The sequence below is a fragment of the Octopus bimaculoides genome, chromosome 4 (assembly GCF_046866305.1).
Source record: "Octopus bimaculoides isolate indiv1 chromosome 4, ASM4686630v1, whole genome shotgun sequence".
NCBI lineage: Eukaryota > Metazoa > Mollusca > Cephalopoda > Octopoda > Octopodidae > Octopus > Octopus bimaculoides.
In genome coordinates this window covers 103,817,793-103,836,755 of record NC_142931.1, presented here as the reverse complement: position 1 = coordinate 103,836,755, position 18,963 = coordinate 103,817,793, and the positions used below count along the sequence as shown (strand labels likewise).

Sequence of the window (18,963 nt, the reverse complement as noted above, 5' to 3'; positions counted from 1 at the left end):
TAAACAAAACAAGTCTTTAGTTAATTGGATACGAATCGTTTCATGGTTAAGCGAATGAAAATTTCACTATTCCAATCTTCAGCCCAAATATTCTGATAAATTTGAAAGTGTCTCTAAAAAAATTCACGGTAATTTTTGGCCATGCGACACCAAAAATCAACGATAAGAAAGGCACTTACGAATTCATCGGCCAGTGAGTTCAGGCATCTCACCCCATATATATATATATATATATATATATATATATATACGTGGCAAATGAAAGACGGAAGATGGAATATACGAGAATTTATTATATGTATATATATATATATGTTCATATATGTATATATATATGTACATATATATATATATATATATGTCAGTAAATAGTGGGGTTGTGTTAACCGCACGTGGAGAAATAATAGGAAAATGAAAAATAATAAGGCAGAATGCTAAACTGAAAGCATATTTTAATATAGATGTGTAAAAAGGATTTCTAACCGGCTTTCATTGCATGGCAAATTTTCAAGAAGAGGGAGAATGAAAATGTTTTTTACAAAAAAGTAAAAAATAATATATAAAAAAAATAATAATATATAAAAAAATAATAATATATAAAAAAATAAATATACCAATACATTATATTGTCTTTGAGCTTTTAAAATTCAATGGTAATCCATGTAGATAATAGTTGGAAAAATTAGGATGCATGAAATTGAGAGTTGTGTTTGGTTTAAAAAAAGAAAGTGGGCTGAAAGTTTGTGTTAAGCAGGAAGTGTGGTGTCAAAACAGGAAGTGTGTGTAAGGGAAGACAATTCTGTGGGTTTTATACTCTTTAGTTGGAGTTCTGGACTCTTTGTCAACAGGAAGTTTGTCAGAATTGTCTTCCCTTACACACACTTCCTGTTTTGACACCACACTTCCTGCTAACACAAACTTTCAGCCCTCTTTCTTTTTATAACAAAACACAACTCTCAATTTCATGCATCCTAATTTTTCCAACTATTATCTACATGGATTACCATTGAACTTTAAAAGCTCAAAGACAATATAATGTATTGGTATATTTATTTTTTTATATATTATTTTTTACTTTTTTGTAAAAGACATTTTCATTCTCCCTCTTCTTGAAAATTTGCCACGCAATGAAAGCCGGTTAGAAATCCTTTTTAAACATCTATATTAAAATATGGTTTCAGTTTAGCATTCTGCCTTATTAATATTTTTCATTTTCGTATACACATACACACACACACACATATATATATGTATCTGAGTTTTGGATGTCAGGGCAGAAACCCACGCCGCCATCTCTTCAGTTATCTGGCCATCGAAGAAATGCTATGAAAATGACCGTTAAAGGGAAATTACTGTGTGATTGACTGTTATTAAGACAAAAGAGCTATTAGAATGACTGCTAAGTGAGGGGAGGGAGTAAAAAGGTCCATAGTATTCATGTAAGCACACAAGTCCATACATACATATGCGCGCCCATTCACCCACGTACATGCACCTATATGTATATACTCATCCACCCTCACTTGAAACACACACATGCTCACCCACACATTCGCCAAAAAATATATACATATCCACTCGCACACACATACACGCGCACAAAAAAGGTTCATACACACATCTATAAATGCACATGCACATGAAAAAACAAGGCTAAAGACAAAATACAGAAAAAAGTGGAAAAAAGCAGTAAGAGTAAAACACGTCTATATATGCATATACATGCATGCACACACGTTTATATATGCACATACCCGAACACACACACACATCCACAAGCGTGCACAAAAGGTTTCATATACACATCTATATACGCACAGGAAAAATGCAGGGTGGAAGGTAGAATACAGAAAAAATATGTCTAAAAATTATATGAGCAATAAACCTATAAAACAATATCTCTATAAATATGTAAAAAAATATAAAAGATATATAAGAAATATAAGTAAAAAATAGAGAGAGATAAAAACCTTGTACGTGGACACAATATAGAAAGCAAGTCCTGTCTGTAATCTCGGGGGCACCAAAAACATAACAAATATTTAGCCACATGTGGACATGATCCGAAAGTTCAGTTCTTGAATTTAGACATGTGGCGGGGTCTAAGCTGCTTTTCCAGATGAGCCATCTTTCCATATCACAAAGAACACACTTTCTGCTGCCATTGGTGTAGGGTTTACACTTGGCCAAGATCTTCCAATGGATGTTGTAACTGACACCTTTATCTTTTGTTGTTTTCCTTTTATCCCAGTGCCTGAAGCTCAAGGTGATTATTGAATCTGGCCTTGAAATTACCCTCTGTAAGGCCCACGTATTTCTTCGTCGAAACTGTGTCCTTAGTGGATATAGAGTCCACAGTGGCTTCATAAATGATGGTCTCGGACATGCAAGCTCCATTTAGCAGGCACAAATATTTTTGTCCCTGCATGAACAGCTGGTTTCATATTGTGGTTATTGTGTGTTGTGTGCGATTATATTATTAAAATTAGTAGTTGAGCTGAAACAGATTTCTAAGTTATATATATGTGTGTGTATATATGTGGTTGGCGTTAGGAAGGGCATCCAGCTGTAGAAACTCTGCCAAATTTAGATTGGAGCCTGGTGTTGCCATCCGGTTTCACCAGTCCTCAGTCAAGTCGTCCAACCCATGCTAACATGGAAAGCGGACGTTAAACGATGATGATGATGATGATGATGATATATACATACATATATATACATATATATATATATTAAGTCTTCAAGTATGAAATTTGTAGAAGAGAAAAAAAGTTTGCCAATCATCATCATCATCATCATCATCGTTTAACGTCCGCTTTCCATGCTAGCATGGGTTGGACGATTTGACTGAGGACTGGTGAAACCGGATGGCAACACCAGGCTCCAGTCTGATTTGGCAGAGTTTCTACAGCTGGATGCCCTTCCTAACGCCAACCACTCAGAGAGTGTAGTGGGTGCTTTTACGTGTCACCCGCACGAAAACGGCCACGCTCGAAATGGTGTCTTTTATGTGCCACCCGCACAAGCCAGTCCAGGGGCACTGGCAACGATCTCGCTCGAAAATCCTACAGGAGCCAGTCAGGCGGTACTGGCAACGGCCACGCTCAAAATGGTGCATCTCATGTGCCACCCGCACAAGAACCAGTCCAGGGGCACTGGCAACGATCTTACTTGGCTTGCCGGGTCTTCTCACGCACAGCCCATTTCCAAAGGTCTCGGTCCGTAGTCATCGCCTCGGTGAGGCCCAATGTACGAAGGTCTTGCCTCACCACCTCAGCCCAGGTCTTCCTGGGCCTACCTCTTCCACGGGTTCCCTCAACTGTTAGGGTGTGGCACTTTTTCACGCAGCTATCCTCCTCCATTCTCACCACATGTCCATACCAGCGCAATCGTCTCTCTTGCACGCCACAACTGATGCTTCTAATGTTCAGCTTTTCTCTCAAGATACTTACACTCTGACGGGTATTCACATTGACATTCCAATGTTTTATAAATACAAGGAATAGTTTTATTCATCAAAGTATGCCCCCATATTGTCAATACACTTTTGCCATTTCAGCGGCAGCTTGTCCAGCCTGGAACTGTAAAAGCCTGGCAATCTAGAGTAAATAAAATCTTGGAAGGCCTGTTTTACAGCACCGCTGGAATTAAATTTTTTCCTATAACAATGTTATCTAAATTCTGGAATAGTCAGTGGGGGCAAGATCAGGTATGGTGGATGATGGAGAACATCCAACTCCGACTCTTGTAGTGTGGTCTGGCATTGTCTTGCAATAAAATAAGAGTGGATCTGTTGACTAATCTAGGCTGTTTTTTGTAAATTTCTGCTTCATTTAGTCCAGCAATATACTTCAGCCATGATTGATAATCCAGGTTTAATGAAATCATAATGGATCACACCTGCACCAGACCACCAAACACACACCATCAGCTTCTTTTGATGAATTTTGCTTTTTGAACTGTTCTGGTTGCTCATCTTTGTCCAACCATTGTGCTGAATGTTTTAAGTTGTTGTATTGGATCCATTTCTCCTCACATGTTAGTTTGATTAAAAAAAATGATTCATTTTTGTGACAAGAAAGAAGCATAATACAGGCTACCAAACGTTAGTGTTTGTGATTTTCATTGAGTTCATGTGGAACCCACTTATCCAACTTTTTCGCTTAACCAATTTGAACTAGGTGAGTCAATATTGCTTGCTCGCTAACACCAAACAACAACGATAATTCATGAGCACTTTGAAATGGATCTGGCTCAACGGTGGCTTTCAGTTTGTCATTATCCACCTTTGTTTCTGGTCGACCATGCTGCTCATTCTTGAAATGAAATTACCAGAACGAAATTTTGCAAACCAGTTTGATACTGTCTGCTGTGTAATAACATTAGAATAAAATACTCCATTAATATTCTGAGCTGTCTGTGATACTGTATTTCCAAGAAAGAACTCATATTTCAAAACTACGAATTTCCGACTTATCCATCTCTAAACAAAAACAGCAAAAAATGATTTATAAACACTTTATAAAGTACAAAATGAGTTAGAATAAAGAAATAGATGAGTCGGCTTTCTAACAAAAAACAAGGATTGTCAAAATATAATAACGGTGCAAAATAACCAGCTGTCAAAATTTATGATATACCTTACTACAAATTTCATACTTGATGACCTAATATATATGTGTGTGTGTATATGTATATATATATATATATATATATGTATATATACACACACACAAACACACACACACACACACCCATGCTAGCATGGAAGGCGGACGTTAAACGGTGATGATATATATAACTATATAGACATCACTAAAGTTATGAAGGGTACAGAGTGGTACCAGAATTGCTAGAAAAAAGAGTTAACACTTTAGTGGCATCTATAAATTTGCCTTTAGGTTGTTAAATTGGTAATAAGCCATCCATATTAGTTATAGTTTTCGCTTCTACCATTTCTGCAATCAGCACATTTCAACGGTTTTTCTTATAAGTTGACAAAGTGAGTTGAGCTTAACCCTAGGTGCAGTAAGAGCCAGACGAAAGTTATGCTCAGCACAAAAATTCGAAATCATGTGATTTGGCTATATCTGTGGCCATAGGGAGCTTTGTCTCCTTTGTCAGTTTATTAAGATAGTGCTCTTGTGGCTAATGAGTCATTTGACTCTTATTTTTAACAATGCTGGTACCACTTTGTACCATCTGTCACTTTAGTGACATCTATAAATTTGCCTTTAGGTTGTTAAATTGCTAATAAGACTCCCATATTATTTATATATAAATATTCGCATGAACATCAGACTGCTAGATCCCTTTTCTCAACTGGAAGTATAACTCAACCTGCTTTCTTACCTAGGAATATATGTAAGGAGGTACACATTCACGGAAATATGGATAACCTCACCATACCCTCCAGAACAGGATGAACTCTGAGCCTTGAACTTCATATCTTGCTACACATTTCCTTACATCAAATATTCTCTCTACATCTCCACTTAAAAGTTTCCTGCAAATAATTTTGTCCCCAATGACAGAATACCCAGTATATGGTAATGTGAATCGTTACTAGTGCCGCTGGACTGGCTCCTGTGCAGGTGGCATGTAAAAAACACCTTTTTGAGTATGGCCATTGCCAGTACTGTATGATTGGCCCTCGTGCCAGTGGCACGTAAAAGCACCCACTACACTCTCGGAGTGGTTGGCATTAGGAAGGGCATCCAGCTGTAGAAACTCTGCCAGATCAGATTGGAGCCTGGTGTAGCCTTCTGGCTTGCCAGTCCTCAGTCAAATCGTCCAACCCATGCTAGCATGGAAAGCAGACATTAAACGATGATGATGATGATGATGAATCATAGTTGGAGATGCCATTAGCATAATTGGTTATGTGTCTGTGTGCTTTATGACTGACATATAACCTAAAGATTTCTATCAATTCACATGCAACAGTTTCAGTTTTCTTTTGCCTTTTGCTTTTTTTCATTTTCGTCTATGTTGCTGTGTTTATGTCATGTCACTTGCTGACAGCTTTTATGGTTGAGGAGATATAATATGAGTGGTTATAGCAGCTATATAGCAGTTTGGACTGCTATTTCTAGGCATGTAAGAGTTTTTATAACCCTCTCCATTATAATTGTGATTTATTCACAATTATACACTCTTCTTTTATGACAGAATTTTTTGATTCCATGTTCTGGCCTCTGGTATATTCGTAAATAATTTTGAATTGTTTACCACATATCCCTACATAATGTATTTTAACATTGATTCCTCTTTTATTATTCAACTTTCTCTCATATCCAGTTTTTTCGCTGTGGCTCGTTTAACTGGTCATTTTTTTATAAACGCTGAGCATCACATTTGAATTCAGGATTTGAATTATGTAGATAGACGTTGACACATTATTCTTGCTGGTTGGGACACATGTTAAGCCGCGAAGTATATTTTTTGTGTTAATTTCTATGTACAAGAATGTTCTCCTGATGAGGAGAATGAATCCACTTTTGATTTCTAGCTTCGAAATTGCAATTGAGGACTAACTGTTTATTTTTATTTAAATTTTGAATGTCTATGTCATGTCACTTGCCGACAGCTTTTATGGTTGAGGAGATATATTATGAGTGGTTATAATTGCTTTATAGCAATTTTGACTGCTATTTCTAGGCATGTAAGGGTTTTTCTAACCCTCTCCATTATAATTGTGATTTTATAGTAAATGTTCTGGCCACTGATATATTTGTAAATACTAGGTTAAGGAAAAAAGTTTGTGCGCCATGTTAAAATGAACACACACACCACAAAAATATATAAAAAAGCATTATTTTAACACGGTGTACAAATTTTTTCCTCAACTTAATAATTTTGAATTGTTTATGATATATCCTGCATAATGTATTTTTACATTCATTCCTCTTTTATATATATATATATATATATATATATATATATTTGTATACATGTATATATGTATACATGTATATTTATATATACATATACGTTGTGTATACATATATGCACACTTTTTTAAGTGTACGCAATGTGTGTAGTAGTGCATGCTTTTGTGTAAGAGTACATATGCTCTGTGTGTGTGTGTGACTTCTATCTTTTACTTGTTTCAGTCATTAGACTGTGGCCATGCTGGGGCACCGCCTTATTGATCCCAGTACTTATTATTATTTTGTAAAGTTTATTACCTATCCTATCAGTCTCTTTTGCTGAACCGCTAAGTCACTGGGACGTAAACACACCAACACCAGTTGTCAAGTGGTGATGAGGGGCAAGCATAGTCACAAAGACACACACTCATTGATGTATAATACAATGGGCTCCTTTCAGTTTCCATCTATGATATCCACTCACAAGGCTTCAGTTGACCCAAATCTATAGTAGATGATACTTGCACACGGTACCATGCAGTGAGACTGAACCCAAAACCATGTGGCTGGGAAGCAAAGTTTCTACCATACAGCCATGCCTATATTAGCGCATGCACTTGGATTCCCCTACTCCATTTTAATAACTCTACCAAAAGAATACGAATCCAGAAGATGCTCAGATAAGAAATGTTTTTTTTTTCTCAACCTTGTACATCTGCTCCTCTATTTCTGCACAGATCATAAACCCCTTATTAGTTCTTTTCATTATTCTATCTATTTCATTACCATGAAAACATAGGTTAAGCTTAGTTTTGTCTTCCTCACTGTTGTCTTAAGACAAACTTAAGTTCCTTCATGCGCATTTACTATTGTCACTTATTCATTTATTCAATTTTGTCAGATCGTCACTTATTTCTCTAATTTTGTCACAGATTGGCTGACCGAAAATTCTAAGATTTTTCAATTCTATTTTACTATTATCAGCATTTGCTGTTTCATTAAATTATGTTATTCAAAATCCCCAAAGAATATTTTTCTCCCTCGTGTTCTATCCCTGACCAGCCTAACTCTGGCCCCCTCTCTCTCTGCTTCACTCTGTCTGTCTGTCTTTCTCTCTCTGTTTCGATTACCACTTGCTTCGCCAACACTTCTCACTCCTCCACCACCCCACCCTATATAAACTAGCGCACGCACTCAGATTCTCCTACTCCATTTTAACAACTCCCCCGAGTCCAGAAGATGCTTTTGTTTAATTTTGCTATTTCACAGTACTGCCTGATTGGCTTTCATGCCAGTGAAACTTTAAAAGCACATCTGAGTGTGATCGCTACTAGGGCCATGGATTGATTCCCATGCCAGTGACATGTGAAAAGCACCATTCGAGCATGATCGTTGCCAGCACTGCTTTACCAGAACATGTACTGGTGGCACATGAAAAACAACATTCAAGTATGGTCGTTGCCAGTGCCGCCGGACTGGCTCCCATGCAAGTAGCATGTAAAAAACATCTTTTGAACATGGTCATTGCCAGAGCTGCCTGACTGGCCCTCAAGCCAGTGGCACGTAAAAGCACCCACTACACTCTCGGAGTGGTTGGCATTAGGAAGGGCATCCAGCTGTAGACATTTTGCCTGATCAGACTGAGCCTGGTGCAGCCTCTGGCTCACCAGTCCTCAGTCAAACCATCCAACCCATGCCAGCATGGAAAGCGGACATTAAACGCTGATGATGATGATGATATATATATTATCATCATCATTGTCTAGCATCTATCTTCCATACTAGCATGGGTGGGACAGTACCACAAGAGCCAGCAAGGCCGAAGCCTGCACCAGACTTCTGTGACTGTTTTGGCAGGATTTTTACAGCTGGATTCCCTTCCTAACATCAACCACTGAACAAATACAACAGAACATAATCATCTTGAGAAAAAAATTGGGCATAAGAGGCATCAGATGTAGTGTACAAGAGAGAAGACTGTGCTGGTATGGTCATGTGATGTGTATTGACAAAGACAACTGGATAAAGAAATGCCAATCTCTAACTGTGGAGGGAGCCTGTGGAAGAGGTAGACCCAGGAAGACATGGGATGAGGTGGTGAAGCATGATCTTCTGATGTTGGGTTTCATGGAGGCAATGACAAGTGATCGAGTCCTTTGGTGACTTGCTGTGCTTGAGAAGACACGTCAAGCCAAATGAAGTCAAAGTCACAGCCAGTACCAGTGACATAAAAGGTACCCCTGGTTGTCATTAAAAAGGGCATCCATCTGTAGAAACCAAGCCAATCAAACTGGAACCTGGTGCAACTCTTCAGCTTACCAGTTCCAGTCAAACCATCTAACCTATGCCAGTATGGAGGACGGACACGAAATGATGATGATGATGATGATTGTCACACAAATTTGTTCATCACCCCCCACACACATTTATTTTAATCCTTTCCAATGATATTTGAATTAGCATTAAAAATATCTTTATCATAATGTTTATAGTGTTTTTCTTTTATAGCTTTATACTTCCTCTACAACTATTGTTTATTGTTTTCAGAATTTGAATAAACTTTCGTCTTTTCAGACAAATGACAATGGAGTGCCAAGTAGAAAAACATGAGCAAATTGATCTAACAACCCAACAATATTATATGTGTATTATATTTATGTGTGTATTATACTTGCATGTGTGTTTGTGTATAGTATTGTGAAAGTACTTGTGTGTGTACATATGCAAGAACAAGTACACACATAAAAATACAAAACTATATAATTTCAGTGTGCTTATATGTAGATACAATTGAATTTGTGAGGTCATATATATGCATGCCTCCACACACAAACACATTTGGACATGCAAAACATGGGTATGTCCATGTGTATGTATGCCTGCAACAGAAACATGTCTATGTCCATATGCTTGCTTACACACATGAATATATTTGGACATGTAAAACATGGGTGTGTCCATGTGCATGTATGCTTGCATATAAAAATGTGTGTGTCCATACGTTTGCTTGCACTCATGAACATATTTGGAAATGCAAACATGTCTATGTCTAAAAATGAAAAATGAAAGCAAGACTAGAATTGTTTTGTCTGTATTAATAGAAATTCTTTGGCGAAAAGGACAGTTGAGGTGACAGGAAGAAGATAAATCATTATTAATATTTTGAAACACCTCGGTAACAGCAGCTGAAAGAAGAAATGCAATTATAAATGATTAAGACTGATGGTTGTTTATTCTTAACAGAGCACAATTCCCAGGGCCTCCTTCTGCAGTAGGGTGTGGGGTATAATTAGGAGAGATGTGTTAATACAACCATTTATACACACGAAAATAAAAATCTGAGCAAGCAGGTCTTCTGTGTGTGTCAAAGAAGAAGATTAAATAATGTGAAGTGTTCTGAGAGTAAACACAGATAATTAATAAACAGTGCAGTAGGATAATATAAAAGATTGAACTAAGAAAAAGAATTCAAATAAGCCAGGGACTGAAATAAATCAAGTATGTATGGATGCCCAGAATGACATACACTGAAAATACTTTACATTTTCCTCTTAGCTGAAGAAAGAAAATGAAAAGCTGTCAACATTTGTTAACAACTCACAAAGAAGAGGAGAAATATGTATTTTCATTGAGTTCTCATGTTAAGATGAGAATTTTATTTTTTAGTTCATAGCAACTGTCAGGTTCCAGACTTAATAGAACTCCTCAGTGAAACATAGATAATATAAACCTAGAAAGTATAACTATTAGGATGTATTGAGTCTTGTAAGAGATGAGCCTCATGTTAAAGTCAGTCAAATTCATTAATTATTGGTTTCAAATTTTAGTACAAGGTCAATAATTTTAGGGAACAGGGTAAACTGATTACATCAACCCCAGTGTTCAACTGGTAATTATTTTATCGACCACCAAATGATGAAAGGCAAAGTCGACCCAGCAGCATTTGAACTCAAAATGTAGTTAGAAGAAATGCTGCCCAGCAGTAATTATTCTGCCAGCTTGCTGCCTTAACTTCATTAATTATTGAAAACAAACAAAACTTATATCAAAAATATTTGTATCACCATAGCAACAAAGGCTGCAACAAGAATGCTAACTGTCACCAATCTTTTGTGAAGTAAATGGCTACATTTATCAATCAGGCAACAATGAGTAATGTTTCTCTGAATTGTCTTAGTGTATTTATCCTATAAATTTACCCTCAGGTTGGGAAAATTGAATAATAGGAACAACTAAGGTTAGTCCTAATTTCAAAACTACTATCTTTTATCTTTTATTTGTTTCAATTATTGGACTGTGACCATATTGGGGCACTGCTTCAAAGAGTTTAGTTGAACAAATTGACCCCCAGTACTTATTTTTCGAAGTCTGGTTCTTATTCCATTAGTTCCTTTTGCTGAACCACTATGTTACAGAGATGTAGACAAATGAAGTGGTTGGGATATAGACACAAGCACAATGACATATGAGCACACACACACACACACACACACACACACACACACAACGCATATGTATGATGGGCTTTTTTCAGTCTCTGCCTTCCAGATCAATTTTACTCTAAATTAAACTTTTATCATAAGCCATCACCTTTTAATTTGTATAAACTTAGAGAATACTTGTATAAAACGAAGTTATTATGTTAAACCTCCTGCTGCAGTGGAAGTTTAAGATTAGAAGAGGGAAATAATTATTTTATTATTTTGTAATCCTGTAAGGAAATTTCTCTCTCTCTCTCTCCAAAGACAATTTTCATAGCTAAAGTCTTTTCACATTTGAGTGTAAACAAATATGTTAAATACTTGTTTCAATTAACACTGCTTCTGTGTCTCTGTTGATGTAAGATAGGAATTAAAATCTGTCAAAACAGAGAATAGTTGCTGGTGGATTTAAACAAGAAACCACAAGATTTAGCTGAGTGAACACTAAGGGGCAATCCATGTAATCAATATACTAGATATGATTTAATTTCTGGTAACAATCTGTTGCTGCTACATGTCTAATCAACCTACTTCTGTGAATCTCTCAACTACTTTTTTCGTTCTCTATCGTTTTGCCTTTAACTACCACTTTCCATTACAAGTTTCAAATAAAACCATTGATGAGGATTAATGGAAACCAATATATAAACGAGTGATTTGAAATTGTTTAATAAGTAGTTAGGGTCAGCAGAGCATATTTGCAATTTCAGTGTGATAGCGAACTGTATGATTTAAATGAGTAACAAGGACATATATCAATTCTTCACTCTAGAAAATGCAAAGTAAGAAAGCAGTTTGACCTTTTAGTAGCATTACAAAGCTGGTAAAGGCCTCAAGTTAGATTGGAATAGAGTCAGTCATATACTTAAAGTAAATTCCATACAAGAGTTTCTACTTCAGTAACTGAGATAATAGCATGGCTGCTATAAATGATCATTGAATGAATGGGAAGAGAAAACTACATGTGATTTTAACAGTGGCATGTAGAGTAGCAACAGAAAAACTGTCCAACATGGCAATAATATCATTGATATTGATGCAGTGGAAATTATCAAAACAAAGAACCAGATTTAACTGGTTGATTGATAAAGGCTTTGGTTAGTAAAGATTCTGAATAGGAAGTGTGATTAAGTTAATGTAACATTCTTTTCTGCCATGGTCATTAAAATAAGGACCAGTAGAGTGTCAGATAGGACACTTCCCAATGTTTTTTCCAGATGTCTGCATTCTGTGTTCAAATCCTGCTGAGCTCAACTTTGCTTTTCATCCTTTGATATAAAAATGAACCATCCAAGCTAGTAGATTGTTAGAATGTGGGACCAGATGCCTTGCAGTAGTTCTTCTGGCTTTTTGCATTCTGAGCTTGAATCCCTACATAGCCTATGTGGGTGGTAGACTTAATCTGTTGCCCAGTTTAAAACAATCACCTGGCACCTAAGTTAACTCTTGCATATCCTAGGTGCCAGGTAGTCCACTCTGTTGCATGTATTGAAGCCAGGTTTTTGGTTTCAGGATCTCTTCCTCCCTTCCCACTGCCAGTCATCAGCACTGCCTTTCTTCCTAGCTAAAAATGTTAAGGAAAAAATATAAACAGTCAAGAGATGATTAATATTTGGTTCATCCAAGGCAGTGAGCTGACAGAATCATTAGCATGACAAGCAAAATGTTTAGCAGCATTTCATCCACCTTTATGTTCTGAGTTTAAATTATGCCAAGTTCGACTGCTTTTCATCCTTTCAGGGTCAATTAAATAAGTACCAATTGAGTGTTAAGATCGATTTAATCGACTCATCCCCTCCCACCAAATTGCTGGCCTTGTGCCAAAATTTGAAATCAATAATTGATTCATTCAATCTGTAAAATATCTGAGGAGGGTGGATATTCTGTAAACTACCTGTAGAACAAAGTTTGTTCAACTAGTGTTGACTTTCAAGAGAAAAGTTACTTAATCTGCCAACATTGCAGCAGATTTTCTCACTTATCTTTACTATCTTAAGGGCAGGTGCTATATGTTCTACACGTTAAAATATGTCTACTTCAAGTGGGTTTATCTTTGATAGATAAGTAAAAATAACGATAATGAATAAAATACCAATTTGCACTAAATTAATGAGATACTGTCCTACAGTTTGTAGTTCATCGATGAACCACAAGAGAATGAAATGTTGTCATCATCATCATATGTCTCTTTTTCTATGTTAGCATGGGTTGGACAGTTCAACATGAACTGACAAGTGAGTGGGTTGTACTAAGCTCCAATGTCTACTTTGGTATGGTTTCTACATTCGACAGATGGAAGCCCTTTGTGATACCAACCACTTAATCACCAAGTATCCACAAGACAAAACCCCTCAACTGAGTAGGCTATAATATTGAGGGATATGAAAGTATGATGGGAACAGGAGCAAGTGCTCTGCTAAAGAGGTAAATATATGTCTTGCCCATCTGGAAAGAGAGAGATCTGAGGTCAAGGTGCAAGGTGAATGTGAAAGAAAGAATAAGATAGAGGAACAGAAACTGTGGTTGGGTAAGTAAGTGCACTATGGTGAAAATAGTGTGACAGATGATTAGAGATAAGGGAGTGAATTGGATGAGTTGAATATCATTTTAGGGGAGGGGGAAGTGAAGGAAAGAAATAGGAGTGGGTCAAGGGTAGAGGAGATGTCATCATCATCATTATCATCATCATCATTTAATGTCTCTTTTTCTATGTTAGCATGGGTTGGACAGTTAACATGAACTGATAGTGAGAGGGTTGTACTAAGCATAAATATTTAACATTCGTTTTCTGTGATGGCATGGGTTGGATGTCTTGACAGGAGCTGGCAAGGCCAGGGGCCGCACTTGACTCCATAGTTTGTTTTGGCTCGGTTTCTACAGCTGGATGCTCTTCCTAACACCATCCACTTTACAGAGTGTACTGGGTGCTTTTTATGTGGCACCAGCACCAGTGATTTTTACGTGGCACCAGCACCAAGGGACAGTAATTTCAGGTTTGAGTCCTCTTCAGGCAAGTTAAATTTTAAATCTATCTCGGGGTTGAAATAGATTGAAATAATGAAATACCTAAATAAGAATGATGTCATAAAAAGAGAAGTAATAAAACAAGAGTGTAATCCATTCCAGCTTTTCAAAACTTTCTTTTGCATTGTTCATAAAACCTTGTCATTTATCAAATTTTGGGATATTATTTTTCAATAATCTTAAATTATTTATTTTAAAAACTGCCCATTAACAGTCAAATTTACTTTTTCTAGTTTCAGTCAATGTAACTCAACTTCTCCTGTTCATGTGTAATTTCATTGTCACACCTATATTTCCTTCAGATATATCTCATTGTGGTAAGTATTTAATGCTCTAACATTATTCCATTCATGACCAAAGTGAGAATTTAATGCCATTTGTGTTTAGATTTAGAAAAACCTTTGTCTTTTAAATCATACTTGGATCCCACTACATTTAATTTCAAAGCATGTTGCATGTTGTTGCCCAGTGTGTCTAGTTTCACTGAAACACATATGGATTAGTAAGCAATGTCTAAGAACAAAATACACATTTCTAGAAGCAATCACATGCTTATTTTTAATTTTCCATACCATTTAATTTTAATCAAGGTCTGTTTTCTTTATAAGAATTGTCTTGAACAAAGTGAGTATTTGCCTAGATTTAAAGAATTCCCACAACTAGTTTCAATCATACATACTGTCAGCTGAGATTCTATAATCATTTCCGTTGAAGAGTGATAACTTATATAAAAAAACCTGATGAGGGAGTCCTGTAAAATTGACCTTGGTTTCTATGTGTTGAGACAGTGTTCCTATCTATAATTATAATTGGACTGTCAACAATATAAGATCATCTGTGACATCATTATTCTTTTAACATTCTGTCAAATGTAGTAGTTATTATTCAGACTGTTTTCAATTATGTGTCATCTTGTAGCTTTGAAATTTCAATGATGTGATTGCATATTTTTAGAATGACATTGTAGGGTAGGTGTGAGAGGCCAGATCTGGCTGGTTTGAACATAAAAGAAAGTGACTATTTTGGCCAGATATGGTCTGGTTTAAATGCTAAAGGGTTAATTTGGTGTATATCCCAAGAAATATGTCTTTCTCATCATTTTCCAGGAGATAACACCTATACAGGGATGGTGTTCACATTTTGACCTGAATGATGACATCTAGCATGACATTTCTATTTTCATCGCAGTTAGATATTGACTGTTGTGTGTCATCACACTTGACACTAGTAATTCTTCAAATCTGTGAAGAAATATCTCACAGTAGACACATTTGAAAATCATAATTTCATTTTCACTCTACTTGGAATTGTGTTAACTGCACTTGCAGTACATTGCAGCTGTTACCTGCACTTGCAATAGGATGCAGCTGTTACTTTAACTTGCAATAGGATGCAGCTGTTACTTTAACTTGCAATAAGATGCAGCTGTTAGTTGAACTTGCAGTAGGATGCGGCTGTTAAGTGAATATACAGTAGATTGCAGTTAGTAGAACATGCAATAGATTGTCAGTATTGATAAACATGGGAACAACTGTATAATTGTTAGAGAATATCTCAAAGAGCAGGAAAAAAAAACTCCTGCATCTAAATATACAAGTTCAAGACAATGGGAGAGTCTGTATGTAGTTGTGTAACCAGCTAGAAATAGCAGCCAAATCTATCCTAAATAACACTCCATTGTTTTAGTAAAAGGAAGAAAAGATTTAGTACATTGTATCTGGAAATAACACATGATGGTCAAGGCTAGAATGCCTTTGCTCATAGTTGTGCTCAATCACTGCTGATTTGGAGTTAAATAAGAATAACAGCAATGACAATCACAAAGCAAACTGAAATAGCTCTAAACACTTGTTCATTAATTTGTTAAGTAATGTAATTTGTGTTTTATGTCACATGAACTCATCAGTTCTGTTTTGTATTGCAGAGTTGGTTGATCCAGCCCAGCTTGCCACAAACATCTTCAGGAACCTTGCCAGCAAAGAGGATGCCTGTGCTGCATGTCTCTGTAAAAATGCCGTCACAGAAAGACTTATCTCACCAATATCCCAGTGGCTCATTTACTACAAGGTATTACACAGATTAGTCAAGATGAATTGATTAAAGCTTACAGTAAAACTAATAGGATTATTTAACCCAAGAAACAGCTCTAGTCTTCATGGAATTAGTCTTTTTGGAATCATTTATTACTGCAAAAACTTTATGAAATACTTATTTGAGTGGATTTGTTAGTAAATCTTACATCAATGTAATCTTTGTTCCATTTGACTTGTATACTTGTACTGTACAGTCATTAGAATTGTTTAAATGTATGGATACATTTAGGATTTACCTATGGAGAAAATATGTTTAATCCTTGTTTGAGGAGATTAAAGAGAGATCCTCAGTCAAAGTTGTTTTGTTTGACTTTTACCTCAAATAACTCAGTTTGGTAATATGGTGAGTGTACAACCACTGACAGGTCTCATGTTAACTGCCAAATGCAGTTTAGACGTCCTAAGTTTAGACTAGTTGTAAGTTTTAAGTGTATTCTGTTATTAATATATCTTGTAATGAAAAAGGTGGCAAAGTGGCAGAACCATTAGCACGATGGGGAAAATGCTTATTGGCATTTCATCCATTGCTTCATTCTGAGTTCAAATTCTGCTAAGGTCGACTTTCAGAGCCAATAATATAAGTACCAGTTGAGCACTGGGTTCAATGTAATTGCCTTGCCTCCCCTCTTCCAAAATTGCTGGCCTTGTGACAAAATTTGAAGCCAATATTGTAGTTTTGGTTAAGGTGGTGAGCTGGCAGAATGATTAGCACACCAGGCAAAATGCTTAACAGTATTTTGTCCCTCTTTATGAACTGAGTTCAGATTCCACCGAGGTTGACTCTGCCTTTCATTCTTTCAGGGCTGATAAAATAAGTACTAGCTGATCACTGGGGTAATCAATTTACTTCCTTCCTCAAAACTGTTGGCCCTGTGCCAAAATTTGAAACCAATATATTTTGTAATGGTTGAGGATTATGGATTAGGTTGACTCCAGTATCTCTCACAGACATCTAAGGAACATTAATAGAAAATTTAGAGATATAGATAATATTCAATTAAAATTAAATGATAATTTAATTGTTAAATTGTTAATTATTATTGATATAGTTGAAAATTGTGTTTAGAGATAGTGTGGTGCAAATCTCATTGCAAGCCACTACACTGTAATAAATGAAGTCAATTCTACTGATAAGAACAAGATGTGTGAAAGAAACCATAACACTTGCTGTATTTAGAAGCTATATTTGTAATGCTGTAAAAAACTCATTGTAAATACATAAATTGTGCATAAATACCAACATAACTACAACTAGAAACTTATTTCAGAATACAATAAACCAGGTAGATAACACTGCATAAGATGATTTTTGTCCTTGGTTAGCAACTGTTATTTCCTATTTACTTACCCCTAGATAGTATGAAAAATGGCTAATATTTCCTGCAAACTTTGCTTTTGTTGCATTTGTTCAAACCCCAAAGAATCTTCCTCAACACATGGTTATGATGCTCCCCCAACTAATTCTACTCATTTCATGATCAGCGATGCACATACTGTCAGCCACTAAGGGACATGCTCAAGTGGTTAAGATCAAGCAAATCTGTGGTATTGCACAGAATATTTTCTATAATGATATTTCTGCTTCAGCAACTCAATGCTGAATCTGTCTGAAATGTAATGGAAAATAAGTCAATTTCAAAACATTGATGTCCAGGTCACAAAAGCAAAGTTTGAAGGGAATAGTAGTCATTTCCCTTGATTTCTAGATAGAAGCAAATGAGAAATGACACTGATCAAAAACAAAAAAAAAAAATTTAATTTTTTTACACAGTGTAATAGAACAGTGTGAGACCAACTAAGAGACAGGGACTTCTAGGGTTGCTTATTGTATTAAGTACTGTAAATGAGCACAAGTTTTGTGTTTTTTTAATATTTTACATTTGTTTTGGGTGAGTGGTTGATCAAATTCAGGCACAAATCTAACTACTTCCATTATAGCAGCCACTCAAGCATAAAACAATTGATATGTTGTTTGACAGAAGAGTTGAGACCCAAATGAACCCTAAACAAGCAGATCAAAAGTATTCCAGTCATGACTAACACTGCTTTGTTACCAAGCAGTGGACTACATTATCATACATGACCGTCTTCTTTTCTTCTTTTTAAGGTGTAATCTAATGAAGATTTGATTGCTCTTTCTAGCAAGTCAGGCAACCACATAGAAGACCTTTCAGACCTATCAACCAAACAGTAGATTCAGTATGTTAAACCAACAAAGGAACATCTATATAATTGTTCGACTTATTCATTATACTAAATAGACCTCCTTACAATCTTGATGGCTACAACACTGATTTAATCTCATTGTGAACTTGCATCAAACTGAAACACCCAATATCTTACATCTCCATATCTAGGCAACTGATTACTTTCTTCATGTCATTGTTATATTCAAAAACGTTGACTGTAGCTCTGCAACACCATCTCCAGAAATTAGAGAGATACATCTTGCCAATATCTATGGCAGAGTTTCAACTTATAGCTCTTTGGGCC

General features: G+C 36.1%; 1 protein-coding gene across 2 annotated transcripts in view; it reads left to right on the top strand.

Moving 5' to 3' along the window:
- The window catches only part of LOC106883773 (protein broad-minded), a 263,530-nt gene that overhangs the window by 134,917 nt on the left and 109,650 nt on the right, over window positions 1-18,963 (top strand). For both annotated transcript variants that reach the window (XM_089351129.1, XM_089351130.1), the window contains exons 14-15: window positions 14,611-14,694; window positions 16,302-16,444. In XM_089351129.1, the coding sequence (XP_089207255.1) occupies window positions 14,611-14,694; window positions 16,302-16,444 (227 nt within the window). The remainder of the gene's footprint in view (window positions 1-14,610; window positions 14,695-16,301; window positions 16,445-18,963) is intronic.